This window comes from Watersipora subatra, chromosome 5 (genome assembly GCF_963576615.1).
Source record: "Watersipora subatra chromosome 5, tzWatSuba1.1, whole genome shotgun sequence".
Lineage (NCBI taxonomy): Eukaryota > Metazoa > Bryozoa > Gymnolaemata > Cheilostomatida > Watersiporidae > Watersipora > Watersipora subatra.
The window spans coordinates 29,010,043-29,030,021 of NC_088712.1; the positions used below are offsets into that span (position 1 = coordinate 29,010,043).

Consider the following 19,979-nt stretch of genomic DNA (forward strand, 5'->3'; position numbering starts at 1 on the left):
TCTACCAGTTGATGTCTATTGCATGCTATTAACTTACGATGATCTTAAAGCCTGCATTGCAATTTGTTGGAGCTTTAAAGTTTTTTATTTTAAATTTAAAAGCATATTTTTATTTCATAGCTATATTTAACAAAGTTGCATGAAAGCTCATTGCACTCTTCAATATGTTTGCTACAGTTTGCAGCAAAAACTGGCTTTTTATGTGCAGCAGAAGTGGAGTTACGACTGTCGATCCTTTGTAAACTGAGTTCAGATAACTGCAATCATGCTATCAAATAACATGCTATAAATCTGCCAATTTATAAGTTTTATAATAATAATCCATCAAATGCTACAGATATATATATATATATATCTTATATATATATATATATATATATATATAAGAACAAATGATATAAACAAACTATGATTATAATGCATGCAAAAACAAAAAGTTACATTTTTAAAACAAAAATTCTTGCATCGTTGGCTCAGCCAGTTGTGTTCTGATTAGTGCTGGGCTCGGGTAATAAAACTCGTTAAACTCGTAGGTTTATCTTCTTTTGAGTCTCGGGTACTAGAAATTTTGAGTATTTCGATCTAGCGGGTTCAGTTTTTGACTTGCGAGTTCAGGTTTTGGTACACGAATCCATCTAGTAGAGTGGACAAAACCTTGATCTATTACGCCCTGCGCTCTCAGCACTGTTTAGCAAGCCGCCTGTTAACGCTGTGAGCACGAATATTGGTCGATAGAAAATAGTAAAAAACAATAAATAAATTGAATAAAATTATAATTGCATTGTAAATTTTAAGCTATGTCTGATGTTTGGTAATTTTAGACATAAAACCTGTATGAACAAACCCGATACCCGAAAAACCCATTGGCCTAGAAGTACTTGTGCCAAGCACTACCAGCTGCCCGGTACTAGAAAAACTCGAACGGAAGGGGGCGAGTCTAAACTCATTGGCTTAGAAGTACTCGTGTCCAGCACTAGTTCTGATTGTTGTTTCTGTTTCGAACCATTTCATACTCTTTTGGCTGTTCAATACCTTCTACAATGTCTTCTGACCTCAACCCGTTTTCTGCACTGTTGAGCTAGTCAATATTGCCGTCCAAACAATTTTTTAGCAGAGCAAAACTTTCACGCGATGTCATTTTGAATGAAAACTTCTAGCGCAAATAGCGAGAAACCGCATGTAATCAAAATAGCCTCCAAGTGTTAGTCTCAAAATATATAGTAGCACGTTTTTCATCGTAAATGCGAAAACTTATTCTCACATACATAAAAATATCAAGACCACGTTAAAAAAGGAACTACTATTAGCCTGATACAGTTACTAATTATTTCTATAGTGTTACAATCAAAGTTTTTAACGAAAACACCTGATGATTTGGAGTCAGAAAATGGACTTCAATACAAACAGGAACAGCGAATGGATTAATTGTTATTGATGTAATCGAGTCATTACTAGTCCGGTTTCATGGACACTTTTCCATTGATCACTTGCTTTTGTGGGTTCGTAAAGATTAAGAATGTCAAATAGTACCAGTCAAATAGAAGTGGCGTTCAAATAGAAGTGTCGCTCTATTTTTCAACCCTTCTCCCTTAGTGGCCTTCAAATAGAGGTGGCGTTCAAATAAAGGTGGCGTTCAAATAGAGGTGGCGTTCGAATAAAGGTGGTATTCAAATTAAGGTAACGTTCAAATACAGGTTTTATGGTATATAAATCTCTGTGTCTGTCCAGTTATTGTGATAAACTTAGGAATGAAAATGAAAATGACTTCGTACTGAATTTTAAATTGACGCCTCCAGTTCTGGAGGCGGTGAGCTCACCCGACTACATGTGTCCAACAAAGCATAGTGATTAGTAATAGTGAAGATATTAGTCACATCGGTTAAAATATTCATAACGACATTGAGTCACTTGTGGCGATCACCAGCTGGCTTCAGTTTTTTCTTGACAAAACAGCTCAATTTTGTCTGGTCAAGCGAAACAGCACGTAATATTACGTAGATCTAGTTTACTTGCAAATGTCTCCAGCAATGGTCGGTTCAATTGTCATTCAAAACCCTTTTTAGCTATGACCGAGCTTTATACTACATATCAACATTTTTACCTCTTTGAAACAAGAGCCAGAGCTAGCTCGTGTCCTACTTGTTTTCATTTGCTCCATAATGTGGTTGGGTTATGCAGCAATTCAGTAGATCGACTGAAGTTCCTCGAGCTAAACGCAACTGTTCATGAGATATTAAACGATAAACCCCTCTATTTTATATTTCAGTCCTCCTGTTTGAACCGAGGGTCTGTCGGGGGATACTTTCTAGCCGGAAGAAATATGAACTGGATCTTGGTGAGTCATTTTGTTTTCATACCAAATCATCTAAGCATTTATAAATATTTGCTGTAAAACAAATGCTGATTGTCCGATTTTAGTACTTTGCAACACCATGACTATCTTTTTGACTTCGTCAATTCTCTGCTATAAAAGGAAATAAGTTTTACTTACAATATGCCACTATATGCGTCTTTTTGTCAAAACTGTATCATGGTACTAAATATTATAAAGTAAGTCAACCAACTTATGCACTACGCCGCACCAATCTCCAGAAAAACTCACAGTTTGAAGTAATGAGTATATTTTTGCAGATAAATAATTATCACGATATAAACATATACAGAGAAGACACAAGAAGCTTCTGTTGCTTCTTTGTGATTGCTCATATTTACACTCTCCTGGCTGACTAGGCTTCGCCCTCCAGCTGGGTGCCGAGTCGACCTTTTGCTGATCCTACTGAGGGCTGGCCATCCTATGACCCGGTCGCCTATCCTTGCTGGCACGGCTGGCTCCCGCCACAGTATTTACTTACTTGAGTTGCCCCTATTTGCCCTGTCCTTTTGTCTTTCCAAAGTTCAAAAGTTTTTACATCCAAAGCATATGAGAAGTAGAATATAGGGTTTTTTTAAACGCATAAGAAGTCAAAAATTCGTTAAAAATCTTCAGTATTTGACATTTATACTCATAAGCTAGTAGTTTGAATATCTATAGCATTTTTATAATTTGTTTTTAAATTAACTTTAGTTTTCAGGTAGGTTACACAGTCAAACCTCGGTTTGATCCCTCTAATATAAGAATACTTTGACATACTGCACTGTAGTTCAGCCAATATTTGTTTTCACACCTGGAAGAATTTTCAACAAAAGTGCCTAAAGTTTCTTAAAACAACACAGTTTAGTAAATTAATATATACTTATTCAGTTATCCTTCACATAGTTTTGTTCTAGGGTTTTGGAATGATATCAAACAGTGCTCCGTACATTCACATTTTGGTTTTTAAACCAAAGATTCCAAACTAGTTAATGCAAGTGGGAGTATAGTGGCAAGGAAAGGAATGGTTTTCTAGAATTAAAACTATAAATATTATAAAAAACATGTGGCAAACATCATTGGATAAATTCTTAATTTTTAACATACTATGTTTGTAGTTTTTAAAACCGTACAGATTGGTAAATCAGTACATATGCACTCAGTTGTCCTTGACCAAGTTTCGTTCTATGATCGGCATGCATTCCTTTGTAGTTTTAACATTCCAGTGAAATTTGCTCAAGTAAATGTAAGTTTTTTCCTTCCCTCAAAAACCAAAAATTATAGAAAACTTGAGGAAACATCTTCAGGTAAAATTGTTAAAAATCTATGAAATCATCCAATAATTATTATGAGGGAAAAATAAAGCCTGAATGAAGTAGAGAGGAAGTGCAACGGTTGGATGAGTTGATTAAAGGTGAAATGTAACAAAATACGTTGTTTTGAGGATAATAATATTTGCTGAGAACATTTGACAAGTTTGACAAACAAAGCAAATATTGAAATTGATCAACTTCAAATGTTAAAGTTTGACTGTATGAGCAACCAAATTTTTATCATTCCAGTGAGCGCCCGTTCTGTAACGAGATTATTGCTAAAGAAATTATTGCCAATAAAGTACTATATACATTATATATATATATATATATATATATACTAGCTGTGCCACCCGGCGTTGCCCATGTAACAGAAGAGTCTTTGGATAGAAAATTGATTTGTATTTAACATATAACAACATTTGCCATTATAACTTTCAAACTACATATCATGAGAGAAGTGTGTCGTGCAGTTGAAATAGATTAAGAGAAAAGTAAAAACAACTGTAAAGGTTTTAAAACTTTGTCAAACAACTGTACCTTTCAAGCTAGTAGCCTGGCATAGTGTCAATGGAAAACTCCACTAAGCTAGTCAATAAGGTTGGGCTTCCAATGACGGTAAGCCATGACTTTGAGTCTGTATTGTTGTCCAGCTCAGCTGTGCTAATAATAGCTATAGCAGGATTTCCAACAGACGACACACGGACTTTGAGAAATATATACATGTATATAGATATACAATGAGAACACTAAAAGCACGGATGGGTTTGTGATAGCGTGAACAATGCTATCACAACTGTGATAGCGTGAACAATGCTATCACAAACGATCGCCGATTTATTTTGGTATTACTGCGACACTCACTATGTTTCCATGACTCGCATAATTAGCATGATTCGAACGATTTGCAAGTTGAGTTGCTTCCGAATTCAGCGTTTCAATGAACACCTGCCGATGAGGATTTAACGCCAGCGCTTGACCCCATAGGTCAAGTATTAGCCTAATTAATGACTCTATAAATAGCTAGCAATCTTGTTTTGTCACGCTAAGCTTAACAGCAATCGTTCGGAATGTTGGCGGACTGAGACTGCTGAAATCGAAATAAAAAACGACTGAAGCGTAAAAATGTTTTTAATGGACTAGCCGTGAATAATCTAATCCGCATGGTTCGCAAGTGCCGTTTCCATGATTCGCAAGCATAATGGATTCGGTAAAGTTTTGCGAGTAGAAAAGCTCGCTTAGCTTGCGGATTTATGTTGTTTCCATGATGCGGATGGCTTGGGATTGGCTCAAATTTGTGAATTATGCGCATCATGGAAACATAGTGATAGTGTGAACCAGCCTTAAATTGCTTCTTGCGCTTGGCATGTCTCCAGTCATCAGGGTTGCCTTGACCCTCAGTGCCGACATGTCAGACATTTGAGCAACATTGCTCTTAACAAGAAGTAAAGTAGGCATACTCTATCTCCGAGGGATTGCCTCCCCGCACATACACCCGTGATGCACACAATTACTGTAAAACCCCTATTTGAATGCACATCTAATAGAATACCACTATAGGGGAAGAGTTAAAAAATACAGCTCCTTGGGCACAAATAGAGATTTAATGGTAGCTCTATATTTCTACTGAGTACTCTTGTGTTCGGCATGTCTTGGCAGGTGTACAGCAACCAGAAGTATCTGTTTGACATAAAATATTGGCTGAGATAGTTGGCTCACAAAATAGAATGCTTTGTTTATCTATTATGGGAATGTAAAAACAATGAGGTCTGTTTATGACCTACTTATTTCGAAAACGAGCACAAAGGGCTTGTTGTGCTGCTGATTCCTACCTGCGAGCATCTGTTTCCTTGGACTAGCTTCACATAATACTGACATGGCGTCAGCATGCACAAACACTGACCTGAGAGCTTTAGCTTTAGAAATGTGGAGATCTGTAGCTCTCTACATACATGACTGGTAATAAGATATTTCCATCTGCTGCCGTACCCACACTGAAGCAGTTGCAAAAAGCAATGAATGTCGTCTTACTTGTTATGCAGTCTTATATGATATTTTTTCTTACTGAATCTGGCTAGGCTATTATCTACTAGCTGGGCAGGCAGGTTTGCATGCGTTAGTTTGGCGGATAGCACTATTAGGGTCACCACCAGCGATATTTTAAGGAAATCGAGCAGCAACCTGCTGTTAAGAGGTCAGAGACTCTAGACAACTAAGAAATGACTGCTCTCTATTCCTATTTGTTAGCAAATCTGCGGCAACTCTGCGAGCCATGAAAGTATCACTGATAAAAAATAGAAGATTGTGAGGGCAACTAGAAAAGGTGCTCTTAGGCTATCCTACATTTAGCATAGCAGGTACTAGCTTGAAAACCATGAAGGTCATAGAAAGGTAACAGTAAAATACTTCTGGCTGTCACAGAAGGTGTCACTGACTGTTTGGCAGCGAAAGGGTTAAAATGTTTGAGGACAGCAAAACTACAGCCAATGAGTAATCACATGGTTTTTAAATTACGGTGATAATAGTATGATACTGGTATTAATCACAGACAAACTCCTTAACAACAAATAAACAAACTCCTTAACAACGAGTAGACAAACTCCTTAACAACAAATAGACAAACTCCTTAACAACACATAGACTAACCTCTTAACAATGCATAGACAAACTCCTTAGCAACGAATACACAAACTCCTTAACAACGAATAGATAACATCCTTAAACCATAACTGCCACATACAGCTTTTATAGTTTTTTCTAGGTAAACCGGACACGCTGTTTCCAATTTTGTACTCCAAATGAAGATTGGTTCACTAACTTTTTAAGTCATGAAGGCTTTTTTAAAGCATTTCAATATCCGTCTCGAAAACAACACAATCGGCATTACAAGCTCCGCCCATAAATATGTGACGCAGCCTAGCTTTTTAGGAACGAAAGTTAGGGATGTTTAGTCCGATTTAGAATGATAGAGATGGGTGTCTTAAAACCCATTATCTAAATTAAGCCTGTAAAACAATCGCAGTCTTTTATGAAAGGTAGATAAACTATTTAAAATTGCTTGTAGCTTGTTACGGGATGTTTAATAGGCTGAATGCCAAGAAAAATGAATTTAAAAAACCGTGATTTTATCTCAAGCTGGCGTTGTTATCGCTCTTTTTTGAGCTTATTTTTAAATATGTAATGTTAAATAGCTTATCTACCATCCAGAAAAGACTGAGATTATTTTGAAGCCTGAATTTAGATAATGAGTTTTAAGACACCCATCTCTATCATTCTAGATCGGAATAAACATTCCCAATTTCCGTTCCTAAAAAGCTAGGCTAGGTCACATATTTATCGGTGGAACTTGTTATGCTGATCGTGTTGTTTTCGAGACCGATATTAAAATGCTGTAAAAGAGCCTTCATTACTCTGAAAGTTAGTGGACCAATCTTTATTTTGAGTACAAAATCGGAATCAGCGTGTCTGATTTACCTAGAAAGAATGATAAAAGATGTACGTGGCAGTTATGGTTTAACAACGAATACACAAACTTCTTAACAATGTATGAACAAACTCCATAACAACCAATATACAAACAACATTGGGTCCATATCAATGCAGCCATAGTTATATTGACAGTAAAACTAGTTTTTCTGGTGAATATTAGGTTGTCTTAAACAAGGCGCTACAACTACGTCAGACACAAGAATTGCAAGCATGACGATGACTATTAATTATTTTTTGAGGAAATCACTTCTATTAAAATAAAGCAGCCTATCTGTAGCTTTTTTTATAGACTTTACTGCTGCCAATCTTTAATTCAGAAGTTGTCAAACTTATTTTAGTAAAAGTTTGTTCACCATAAACAAGATGCGACACTCAATGGAGAACACAAAGATGCCAAATAAATTGAAAGACAAGAACAAGTGAACAGAGCGTAAGATTTATTTTGAAGCAACGAAGAAAATGCTATTTTATAGAAAGAGGAGTCTTTAAAAATACTCGTATTACTTCAAACAAGATGGCAGTATTATCAAAAGGATCTACATATGTATGATAAAATATAATAGTAATTCCTCTCATCAAATACCACAGCATACTCATCGGTTAATAATACAATTGAGTCACTCAGAGAGTGATGAAGCCATTGATTGACATTCGACCCATGGAAATCATCAAGTTAGCTTTTGTCATGGGAATGAGAGATCGCTATCAGCAAGTTAAAATCCTGACCGCTGGAATACATAAAGTTCCCCATTCCTAACATATCTCATGAGCTGATACTTAATAACAACATATAATAACCACCAAGATAAAATCTTACTCTCGGCATGACAGCGATTAAATTGCGCTATTTCCTAATTCTGATTATTATGGAAACTAGTAACCTGGCAGTCTAGGTAAGAGATAATTAAGTGCTATAATTACATGTACTATTATTCTGCAATGCTAGTGAATAGCTGATTAGAGCGAAGCTAAATGTGTCAGGTTCGAATCCTGTACTGTGCAATCGTTTTTCTTATTATCCAGTCATTGCTTCTGACAGACAGATGAGACTGCATTGACTTTTATTATAGTAAAGATTATCGACTCAAAGCTGTATCAAGTGTCGGTTACAGACACCTGTTATTGACAGTAAATCATATGCTTTGCTGACTCAAATATGGGCCAAATTCATTCAATTTGGCTAACTGCTGACTTTCTCTGCATTAAAGCAAACTGATGCAGTCTACAATTATAATATTAATTAAGTCTACCTACATGTATGTTACATACGCTGTAACTTATCAAGATAAACAGATTTGCATTTTCCACTTTGCTATTTAGCTTTCTTAAACATGAACTTCTGCAAATCTTTGTAGATTTTATCAGAAAGTGTCGGTATTCTTCTATCATTTGCGATTATTTTATATGTCTGAGGGGACCTGACTGTCAGGATGTTTCAAGTTTTAAATCGACAAAACTTGATCGCGATTAAAATGCTCAGAAGCAAAGTATATACAAAAATGACGTCACTAGTTGCTATCATTGCATTGCGATGGTAGATATTGGCGATTGTGTTCAAATTGCAACGTTACGTGTCTCTATTCTGTCGATCTCTTTGCAACTATAGATGTCATAATTGCACTTTCGTTTGATCTGAGCATTTTAATCTCGATCAAGTTTTATAGATTTTAATCTTGAAACAGCCTCATTATCAGATCAGCTCAAACATCAAAAACGCAAATGATAGCAAAATCTTTTTTTATAAGCTGTATAAAAAATAAAAATAAACGATGAGAAAATGGAAGTGTGCAAATAAAAAAAGGTTACTGTTGCAGCAAAAGCTCGTTGTAATCAAAGTTTTGATGGACCCTACTGGTACCTCTAGATACTGGTACAAACTTAAAAATGAGATATCCGACGTTCTTTGTCCGATACTTTATCTGACCAAATGGAGAGAGAATGTAGAGGCAATTCCTACTCTAGATAAAACAATCGTTCATTTCAAAAGCATTTAGCTTTTACAGATTTACTGAAACTGGAAATATGAGTGTAACGGCACATTTGAAAATTACAAATTAAAAAAATAGGATGTAATGGTAACAAAAATTAGCTTAAAAAATACAAACGAAAAAGGTAATATTAATTAATATTGTACATGTGGACCCTTGCCATACGAATTTAGTTCATTCCAGTGTAGGGTAAAAATGTTGTATAAAGGGGTATAGACACCCATAGTAATTATCTAATGTAAACAACCTCTAGTAACAATCATCAAAATTTTATATGCGTGCTGTACATATTAAAAATTAGTAACAAAATAATATGTTAATATTAGTATCTATGGTTACCTACAGCAGCTTTAGTGTATTTAGTTGTTATGATCTGCAATGAAATATAACATTACAATGTACTATGGGCAGTACATATTTTAGTATGTATTAAACTAAACTTCAACTTTGTCCTCAGCTAATTTTATCACCTATCTGTTTCTAGTTTTGTTTTCACTATAACTTATAACGAATATCGCTGAACTGAGAGACAGTGAGCATCGGATCTCTTTCATGTGTTGTGGCTGGGTAGCATGTTCAATATTCCGACATATTCCGACATATTCGATACACCGACTACCAAACTTTAGTTAATATCGTATGGCAAAACAATTGCTGTATGACGAGGGCGAAAAAGCATTATGTTTCACATCGTAATGTAATGTATACAATATAATGTATACATACATTATATTTATGGTATGTATGTTTAAATATAACAATCATACACATAAATATAACACATATATATCAGGTCTTCACTCATGAGTGAATAATACAAGTGTTGACTAATAATTTATGAAGATTTGAACCTAGATTGATTGAACAAGTTTTACCAACGGCTGATAAAATATTTTTTGTGTTAGTACCATATCTATGGTATTTAATAATATTAAATACTATAATATAATGAATATTATAATATAGTATAATATTTATGAATGAATATAGTATATAGCATATAATATATAATATAGTATCATGTTTATGAATTATAATGAATATGTAATACTTAATATAATAAATATTATAATGACCACAATATTAATGTGATCATTATACGTGCATCACAGCTTAGGGATATTTTGTAGGTTGGAGCCTCACTGTTTGCCAGTAACATTGGAAGTGGACATTTTATTGGCCTTGCGGGATCAGGAGCTGCTTCCGGCATAGCTATAGCTATATTTGAACTGAGTGTGAGTGGTCTTATATATACATCAACTAACCCACACAAACTGGCCACATGTGGGTACACACAGCCACTGACCACATGTGGGTGTACACAGTCACTGACTAAAAGTGGGTACCCACAAAAACTTGCCACATGTGGGTACCCACAGCCACTGACCACAAGTAGTGCCCATAGTTACTGACCACATGTGAGTGCCCACACAAGCTGACCATAATTACACGCCTATGGTAACCGAGCATCGGTAAGATCTGTGAAAACTGTGAGCTCCACTATATTAATCTTAACTCAGTAAGCAAAGCCCAAAAACTGTGTATGTATTAATGTGTTCCTCTGAAGTAGCCTAAAGCCTGATTCCCATATCGATTGCGAGACTCCGGCGGTAACTTGCGCAGCAAAACGCTTGCGACGTTAGGCTCGGCCGCATCTGTTCACATATAAGCTGCATCGCTAAACATAATCGTGTAATCAAATAAAATGTTCACTCGCCATGCCGTTTCTATAATGGTGACCTTCACCCGTACAGTGCATTTCGGGAAGGTTTTGCTTGCGGCCTTTTGCGAAATTTGAACAGCGCTAAACAATTGCGATGCCGCCGGCAACTACCGGCGGTCCTTGCGATACCCGGCGCGTAGGTTACCATTTCACCGCTAATAGCCTGCGGTGCTGTCGCCAGTGCTTTGCGACGTATATGGGAACCAGGCTTAAACTAACAAGTTGTAGGAGTGTTACCAAAACTACATTGGAAGGCCTTTTATTAACTGGCAGCATCAGTTAATAAAATCTTTGATCCATAATGACCATACCAGAGCCTGCATGTTTACTAAGACAGCACAAAAGCTAGACGCTGACCTCTGTCACCTGTTTTCATCATTATTTTAAGCTAGACACATCACATTTTCTGTACTTTTAGGCTGAGACCATTTGAAATCTGTTCTGTTCCCTCTTTTAAATATGTAACCCTTTCGCTGTGAAAAGCCTTTATAACAGCTAGCCTTAGTACCTATACAACAACATTTATCACGAATCACAGAGTGGCAGAACCACCCAAAATATTGCTACATAAATATAGGATATCGGGTTATCATTTTACCAAAACGTGAACCAGTTAGTTTTCTTTTTACGCAGAATTCGCGGCATAATGTCGCGGTTTCCAATTTTTTAAATTTTTAGTTTAGAATGGAAATTGTGAACAGCGACCTAAACGTACTTTTGCTAGTGAAATTCTACAACATTTTGTCTCAGCTATTTCTGATCAGTATATATATAATATATTTTTATATTAAAAATTATGGGTCAGCATTTTGGTCAAACTGCAAAAACGATAGCATTTTCATTTGCAGCAGGTTTGACCAATGATATACAGCCCAAAAGGATAGCCGACGGCTATCATATGGGCGGGGTTTAATGATGGAGCTCTATTAGGATTGTGCTAGCCTGGGTTTCAAAGCAAACACAACACTCGCGGGGCGGTCGCGTTGCCTTGTTAGGTTTTAGAAAACACGAATCGCTGTTATCGTTTCATTAGCTTATTCAGCCAGTAGACCCCGCGGGTCACAATAGCAAACATTGAATTTCTGCAATGTAGGGGTAATACCTAACCAAAATAATGTATCTAATCAAAATAAAACATTTCAAATTACCTACTTTTAGTAATTTTAAAAATAGTAAAGGTCGTAGTATATGCCTAAAGTTGAATATAATTACCCGAACAACGGCATTTTTTTTCTAGTATATTTTGCCACTCCTGATATAAAACGACAAAGTCTTTTATCGGTTTCACATTGTTTTACCTTGCCAATAAGATGGGACAGCAGGCAAAGCTGTGCAGTGTAGTTTTCATACTCAAAATCTAATGCAAAACCGAATTTGAGCTATTTTACGATTGTGACTATTAATATCACGAATGCTTGTGAATGGCAACTGACTGATCATAACGGTGACAATATTGAGATACTATATTTATTTGACAACAAAATGAATTCAACAGATAAGTAAAATAACCACTATAGTTCATAATATTCGTAAATTTACAAGGTGCTTTATTCAGCATATTTGTTTGTTCGGGTGCCGTGTTCGGGTTAATCCCAACAGAGCTTCATCATTAAACCCCGCCCATATGAGCGCCGTCGGCTATCCTTTGGGGCTGTATATCATTGGTTTGACTAAACTAAAAACTATTAAACACGGCGGTTTGTTTTTGTCAAATACATTGATTCTTGTGCAGAAGTTTTTGCTAATTCCCGTTAAAAGCTTTATAATTCTTTTATATATTTCAGCTCAATTGCAGAGCACCTCTTAGCTAATACCCTTCTGTAGGAGCTGCAAAATCAGTCTGTTTACATGAGCAATTTAACGTTTCCATGTTATTGAAAAAAAGGAAAATGCTTTTTATCTACTGCTCTCCTGTTCTCCGTTCTCTTATATGGAGAGTTCAAATATACCAGATTCTTTACAAGTTTAAGATTTTAGGTGAAGTTCGCAGGCCTGTAAGTGGGAGAAAATGCGCAATTGACCTTTTTATTTTTATTAACGATGGAATGCACAAAAATAGTAATTTAAGATACTGTTTTTTCCAGTTATGAGTCTTTCATCTGAGAGAGAATTGTTCAAGGGTGCCATGTGCAATTATATAAACATATTTAAACATGCAAAGCCAAGATAGGACACTCTTAAAATATATTTATATTTGGCTACAGTCACTAGGTTGGCTGCTGGCCATAAAATTGGATGAAGTTCTTCGTCCCTATCAAAATTAATAATAAACGCACTTAAAAAGAGAACTTCAGCACAAATTGTCTACATTCTTTATGGATCCTAATATCTTTGATATAATTAAGAAAATGAAACAGTTTGACTCTCTTGTTTATGACACGACAAGTATTAACTTAATAAATACTAGAAAACAATATAGCAACTTATGTAATAAAAACAAACCTAGCTAATCTGCTGACAAATTGCTGCCATACTGGCTTTAGAAATTAAACAGTGCTAAAAGATTAGGCATTGTGAATTGTTGAAAACTGAAAATTTGTATTGTCATTTATTTTAAGAAAAAACACAGAATTTTCGATCGGTTAACAATGGAGTGTGGTAGACATAACGATGCATACCCATCTAACATCTTAGAACACAAGCTATTTTTAAACCCAAGTGACGGGAGTGGTGTATAAGAAACATATAAAACATATTTGTAACATGAATATAAATGATTTACCAGTTCGTATCATGTTGAACCTAGCAATCAGAGCTCACAGTTTCTTATCAGACTGTAAATCTTTCACAAGCGTATTCTGTATACGACACATCAACAAATAGGCACTAGAAAGTTTGAGATAAACTCTATGTTTCCAAGACACGAATGACTCGCATGTTTATGCTGTCCCCAGATAGCAACAGTAAAAACCCGCAAGCCAAGCGAGTTTTGTTTCACAAATTCTTAGCAAATGCTTCATATTTGGGAAAAATAGAAACAGCACTTGTGCGCAAAAATGAGCTGCGCAAGCTATTCCATTTTAAACCTTTTCCACACTTCAGTCGCTCCTACATTAATGTGAGCATTTCTGAATGCGCCGCTATGACCTCTGCAATAGAATTACTCATCCTTTTTAATAAAGCATTCGAGTTAATCTGCAACATCTGAATTTCTATTGAAAAACTGATCGCACAGTTAACTCAATGTGTGCACAACTCCAAATCCACATCATCCACGCAATGGAAACAGATATCTTTACCAGCTCGCAGATCCTTTGAGTCCAACTGGTGCATACCACTGGTTATCGACTCAAGTCCTAAAGTCAGACATTTGAGCAGACTGGTGATTAGCAAATGAATGCTGTAAACTTGAAGAAAAACAACAGAAAGTTGCAAACAATAACCTGCCACAGGGTGTCACAACTTGACAGCTAAAGCTGATAAGAGGTTGACTTAGCATATGTGGATACTCACAAAATTGCTTAAAAATTGGCGCGAAGCTTTTCTGGCGTGAAGACATGTTTTTATATCATTATATCTTAGTATATTTTAATGACAAAAACAAAATAGTTATTTTACCATATTTACTGTTGCTGATGACCCCATGACCTTATACAGTGGCTGAGCTATTAAACAGATATAGCTCATTATAATGCTGCATAATTATTTGATATATGTTGCAGGCAATATTCATACTCTTGCTCCTTGGATGGGTATTTGTACCTGTGTACATCACATCAGGGGTAAGTATGTCATAAGTGTACATTGTATCAGGGGTAAGTCTGTCATAAGTGTACATTGCATCAGGTGTAAGTATGTTTTAAGAATGTAAGTCTACAGTGTATGTTGCATGCCTTACAATTATATATAGTCGAACCTTGAGATTCAACCTATAGATTCAACCTATAGATTCAACCTAAATATTCAACCTATAGATTCAACTTATAGACTCAACCTATAGATTCAACCTATAGATTCAACCTATAGATTCAACCTATAGATTCAACCTAAAGATTCAACCTATAGATTCAACCTATAGATTCAACCTATAGATCCAACCTATAAATTCAACCTATAGATTCAACCTATAGATTCAACCTATAGATTCAACCTATAGATTCAACCTATAGATTCAACCTATAGATTCAACCTATAGATTCAACATAACTCAATTCTAATATTTATTTCAATCACAGAACCATCATATGTTGGATCTATACTGCTACAAGAATATGCTGTAATTTATTTATTTTACTTCACTACCCAAAAATCCCGTAGTCGTAATAAATGCTTAAGATAATTGCTCATAACGTTAAAGCAAATGAATTTTGTGAGACTAAACATAGAAAGGTAACTTAATAAACTAAAACTACAGTGGAACCTCTGCGTACAAAAGATTCGTACATATGAAATTTTTAACGTGACGACGAGTTTTAAGTAAACGACCTCTAGTTGAAATTTGGCTTCGACTTACAAAATATGTTTCTAGCTACAAAGCCTTTCGTATTTTGGTCCTATGTGCTTCCCATGGGTACGACGTGCAACGAGTCTCACTCAGTTTCATTTGCCGGCGAAAGTCCTTAAATGACAGATATTTTATGTTCATTCGTCATTTTATTTGGAGTTATCATACACCATATGCAGAGTAGGAAAACTTTTGTTTTTAGCAATTCAAATTCTATGTTTTCTATATTATAGCAGCTTTTTAGTTCGTGCGGATGTAATTGAATCTTTCTGTTTACATTCTTACAAAACATTTATATTGAGCAAAAAAAAATTACAATACAAACCCCGACCTCTTCTGACCTCCAATTACCCGCGGCCTTCGCTTAGCCTCGTCTAGACAGCCAACGACAAAGGTAAACAAACATACCGTAGCTTTTATTCATTAGATCTCTGTTTTTTCTTTCGACGCGTACTATTTTATTTATTATATAACAATATAATTCTAACATGTATTTGTTTCAGGTTTTAACCATTATATGTATTTATAATTTAAGCCAATGTTATGTCCGAGTTTTTGTGAAAGCTTGTAAGAATTAGAGCATTTTTATGGTAAAATCAATTTCTACTTACAAAATATTTTGCTTATAAAATGACTTTTAGAACCAATTATTTTCGTAAGTAGAGGTTTCACTGTGATCAATATAAATTGGTTTTTATTGTTAGTTTACCTTAGAGACACATACGCAGACGTATAGGCTAAGCACTGCATAGATTCAGAAGTTCAGGTGGTGCTAAAGACATATGGCATAACATACTCTAACATAGACTAAAGGTTGTGGTATCACAAGTAGAGGTTTGACTGTATGTTAAGGTGATCATAAGTAGAGGTTTGACTGTATGTTGAGGTGATCATAAGTAGAGGTTTGACTGTATGTTGAGGTTATTATAAATTGAGGTTTGACTGTATGTTGATGTGATCATAAGTAGAGGTTTGACTGTATGTTAAGGTAATCATAAGTAGAGGTTTGACTGTATGTTGAGGTGATCATAAGTAGAGGTTTGACTGTATGATGAGGTGATCATAATTAGAGGTTTGACTGTATGTTGAGGTGATCATAAGTAGAGGTTTGACTGTATGTTGAGGTGATTATAAATTGAGGTTTGACTGTATGTTGATGTGATCATAAGTAGAGGTTTGACTGTATGTTAAGGTGATCATAAGTAAAGGTTTAACTGTGTGTTGAGGTGATCATAAGTAAAGGTTTGACTGTATGATGAGGTGATCATAATTAGAGGTTTGACTGTATGTTGAGGTTATCATAAGTAGAGGTTTGACTGTGTGTTGAGGTGATCATAAGTAGAGGTTTGACTGTATGTTGAGGTTATCATAAGTAGAGGTTTGACTGTGTGTTGAGGTGATCATAAGTAGAGGTTTGATTGTAAGTTGAGGAGGTCGTAAGTAGAGGTTTGACTGTAATGCATTTTATCATCTCACGCATAAACCCATATTAGCAACTGTCACTGATCAGCAACCTCATGTTTGTTTATGCAAATCTTAGCTAGGTACTTGCACTGAGCAATCCCTTCCATGTTAGCCATAAAATTCAACTGGTATACGCGCATAGGTCATTTGTGTAAGCCTTTTAGGGATATTTTATGACAGCCGCTACATTCTATGAGAGCAACAATTTAAATTATCCCGCTAGTTTATTGCAGTTGATCCTTTGAATCGCTCTTCTCGATACGACTATAGCTTAGTTCATAAGCTGACTGTCATCTCCTGAGATACATTGTAATAATAGTACGTGTGAGCAAAGGTAATACTAAACGCTCTACTTCATGTCATTTAAGGATGGTGCTACCTTGACAAATTCTTCGCATTTGTTCAGGATAGTTACAGGGGCAGACAACTTCATTTCAATCAGGAGTAATTGCTTTTTGGATTAATATGGTAATTGCCTGACACACGAGTAGAGACAAAAATATTGACATTGTAACTATGCAACCTATTATTCATACAGTCAGCTGGTAGACATTATGTTACGGGCAACACATTGAATCTGCAATTTTTTGTAGGATCTCGGCCTAATACTTGCTGCAAGAACTAGTTTAACTGATACCATACACCTATACCATACATATACATACCATATACCATACATACATAGTTTAACTGATACCATACACCTATACCATACATATACATACCATATACCATACATACATAGTATAACTGATACCATACACCTATACCATACATATACATACCATATACCATACATACATAGTTTAACTGATACCATACACCTATACCATACATATACATACCATATACCATACATACATAGTACAACTGATACCATACACCTATACCATACATATACATACCATATACCATACATACATAGTTTAACTGATACCATACACCTATACCATACATATACATACCATATACCATACATACATAGTATAACTGATACCATACACCTATACCATACATATACATACCATATACCATACATACATAGTACAACTGATACCATACACCTATACCATACATATACATACCATATACCATACATACATAGTTTAACTGATACCATACACCTATACCATACATATACATACCATATACCATACATACATAGTATAACTGATACCATACACCTATACCATACATATACATACCATATACCATACATACATAGTTTAACTGATACCATACACCTATACAATACATATACATACCATATACCATACATACATAGTTTAACTGATACCATACACCTATACCATACATATACATACCATATACCATACATACATAGTACAACTGATACCATACACCTATACCATACATATACATACCATATACCATGCATACATAGTTTAACTGATACCATACACCTATACCATACATATACATACCATATACCATACATACATAGTATAACTGATACCATACACCTATACCATACATATACATACCATATACCATACATACATAGTACAACTGATACCATACACCTATACCATACATATACATACCATATACCATACATACATAGTTTAACTGATACCATACACCTATACCATACATATACATACCATATACCATACATACATAGTATAACTGATACCATACACCTATACCATACATATACATACCATATACCATACATACATAGTTTAACTGATACCATACACCTATACAATACATATACATACCATATACCATACATACATAGTTTAACTGATACCATACACCTATACCATACATATACATACCATATACCATACATACATAGTTTAACTGATACCATACACCTATACCATACATATACATACCATATACCATACATACATAGTATAACTGATACCATACACCTATACCATACATATACATACCATATACCATACATACATAGTTTAACTGATACCATACACCTTGTTTATGAAAAGATCATAAGATCCTAAAATATTGCTGCTGTCTATCAAAGAGACAGTATTTAACTTCTATTACATTATTTTGAAAGCCAAAAAGTTCTGTTTAAATAATATTTTATCAAATTTTTTAAATAGTACAGAAATGATTATCGAGTTTCTCATTTTTAGCTACAATAAATAGTTACTAGAAATTCCCCTGTCATACACCCACGACCAAAGTGATATTGAAAAAAAGAAAGGGTACTGATGGTTGAGAAATGCTATATTAGCAGTCAAATGGCACTGCAATGCAATAGGATAACTGCAATGGTAACTGCAATGGTAGCTGTAATGTACTGGGTGTTACTATGTACAACAAACAGCAATAATGAAAGGAAAAGATTATATGTTTATATCTCTCCCCTGCAATAGGAGAAATATTAGAAGTAAAATGCACTGATATTATTAGAATAACCAATATTATTAATATAGTAATACAGTAATAATAGAAAACCAATGCACAATTTTGTTTACATTTCAAATTGTCATAGCTAACAATATCAAGAAGTTGTGATATTTATATAGATTTTTAGAAAATTTATTTAGTAAAACTATTTAGAAAAAATAATAACAGTAACATATTGCTCAACATCGGTCACTATATACTTCGATCTTGCAAATTCGAATGCTTATTCTTATAATTAAATCTTATTATAAAATCGAATAACTATTCTTATAATTAAATATTGTAATAATCTCATAAGAATCGTTAGAAAAATATCATTGTCATTTCCTTTACTTTCACTGCTTTGGACATCAGTTGGAATACCAAAGTACTCATAAGTGTCCAAAATGTCAGTTACTTTGAAATCGACAAAAAAGAAACGATTACTTTTCAGTACTTCTACGTTAATTACAGAAACCTTCGGCAATTGGACAATGCCATAGACTGGTGAAATGTGCACATTTTTTTGTGTGAAATGTGCACGACTTAATGGTTCTATTCTCTGTCGCTCGGCGTTTCATTTGCCGGTCTTAATTTTGATAAAAATAAGGCTTGTCAAGTTTTAATAACGATTTTAGGCCGAATTAATCTGTCTATTTATGTATAATCCGATCATATGGGTATGGTTTAGGAAATTTTCTACTAATAATAAAGACTTGGTAATATATTTAAATAGGTTTATATGTGTTTTGTATCGTTATTATACTTAAACGACTTCATTGAAAAATGGTTAAATTTGTTGATGAGATTTCGGTACAAG

General features: G+C 34.8%; 1 protein-coding gene across 1 annotated transcript in view; it reads left to right on the top strand.

The window, feature by feature from the left end:
* LOC137396306 (sodium/glucose cotransporter 4-like) overlaps positions 1–19,979 on the top strand; it is a 73,260-nt gene that overhangs the window by 5,743 nt on the left and 47,538 nt on the right. Inside the window, exons 2-4 of the mRNA XM_068082522.1 lie at positions 2,267–2,335; positions 10,271–10,375; positions 14,526–14,585. Of these exons, the coding sequence (XP_067938623.1) occupies positions 2,267–2,335; positions 10,271–10,375; positions 14,526–14,585 (234 nt within the window). The remainder of the gene's footprint in view (positions 1–2,266; positions 2,336–10,270; positions 10,376–14,525; positions 14,586–19,979) is intronic.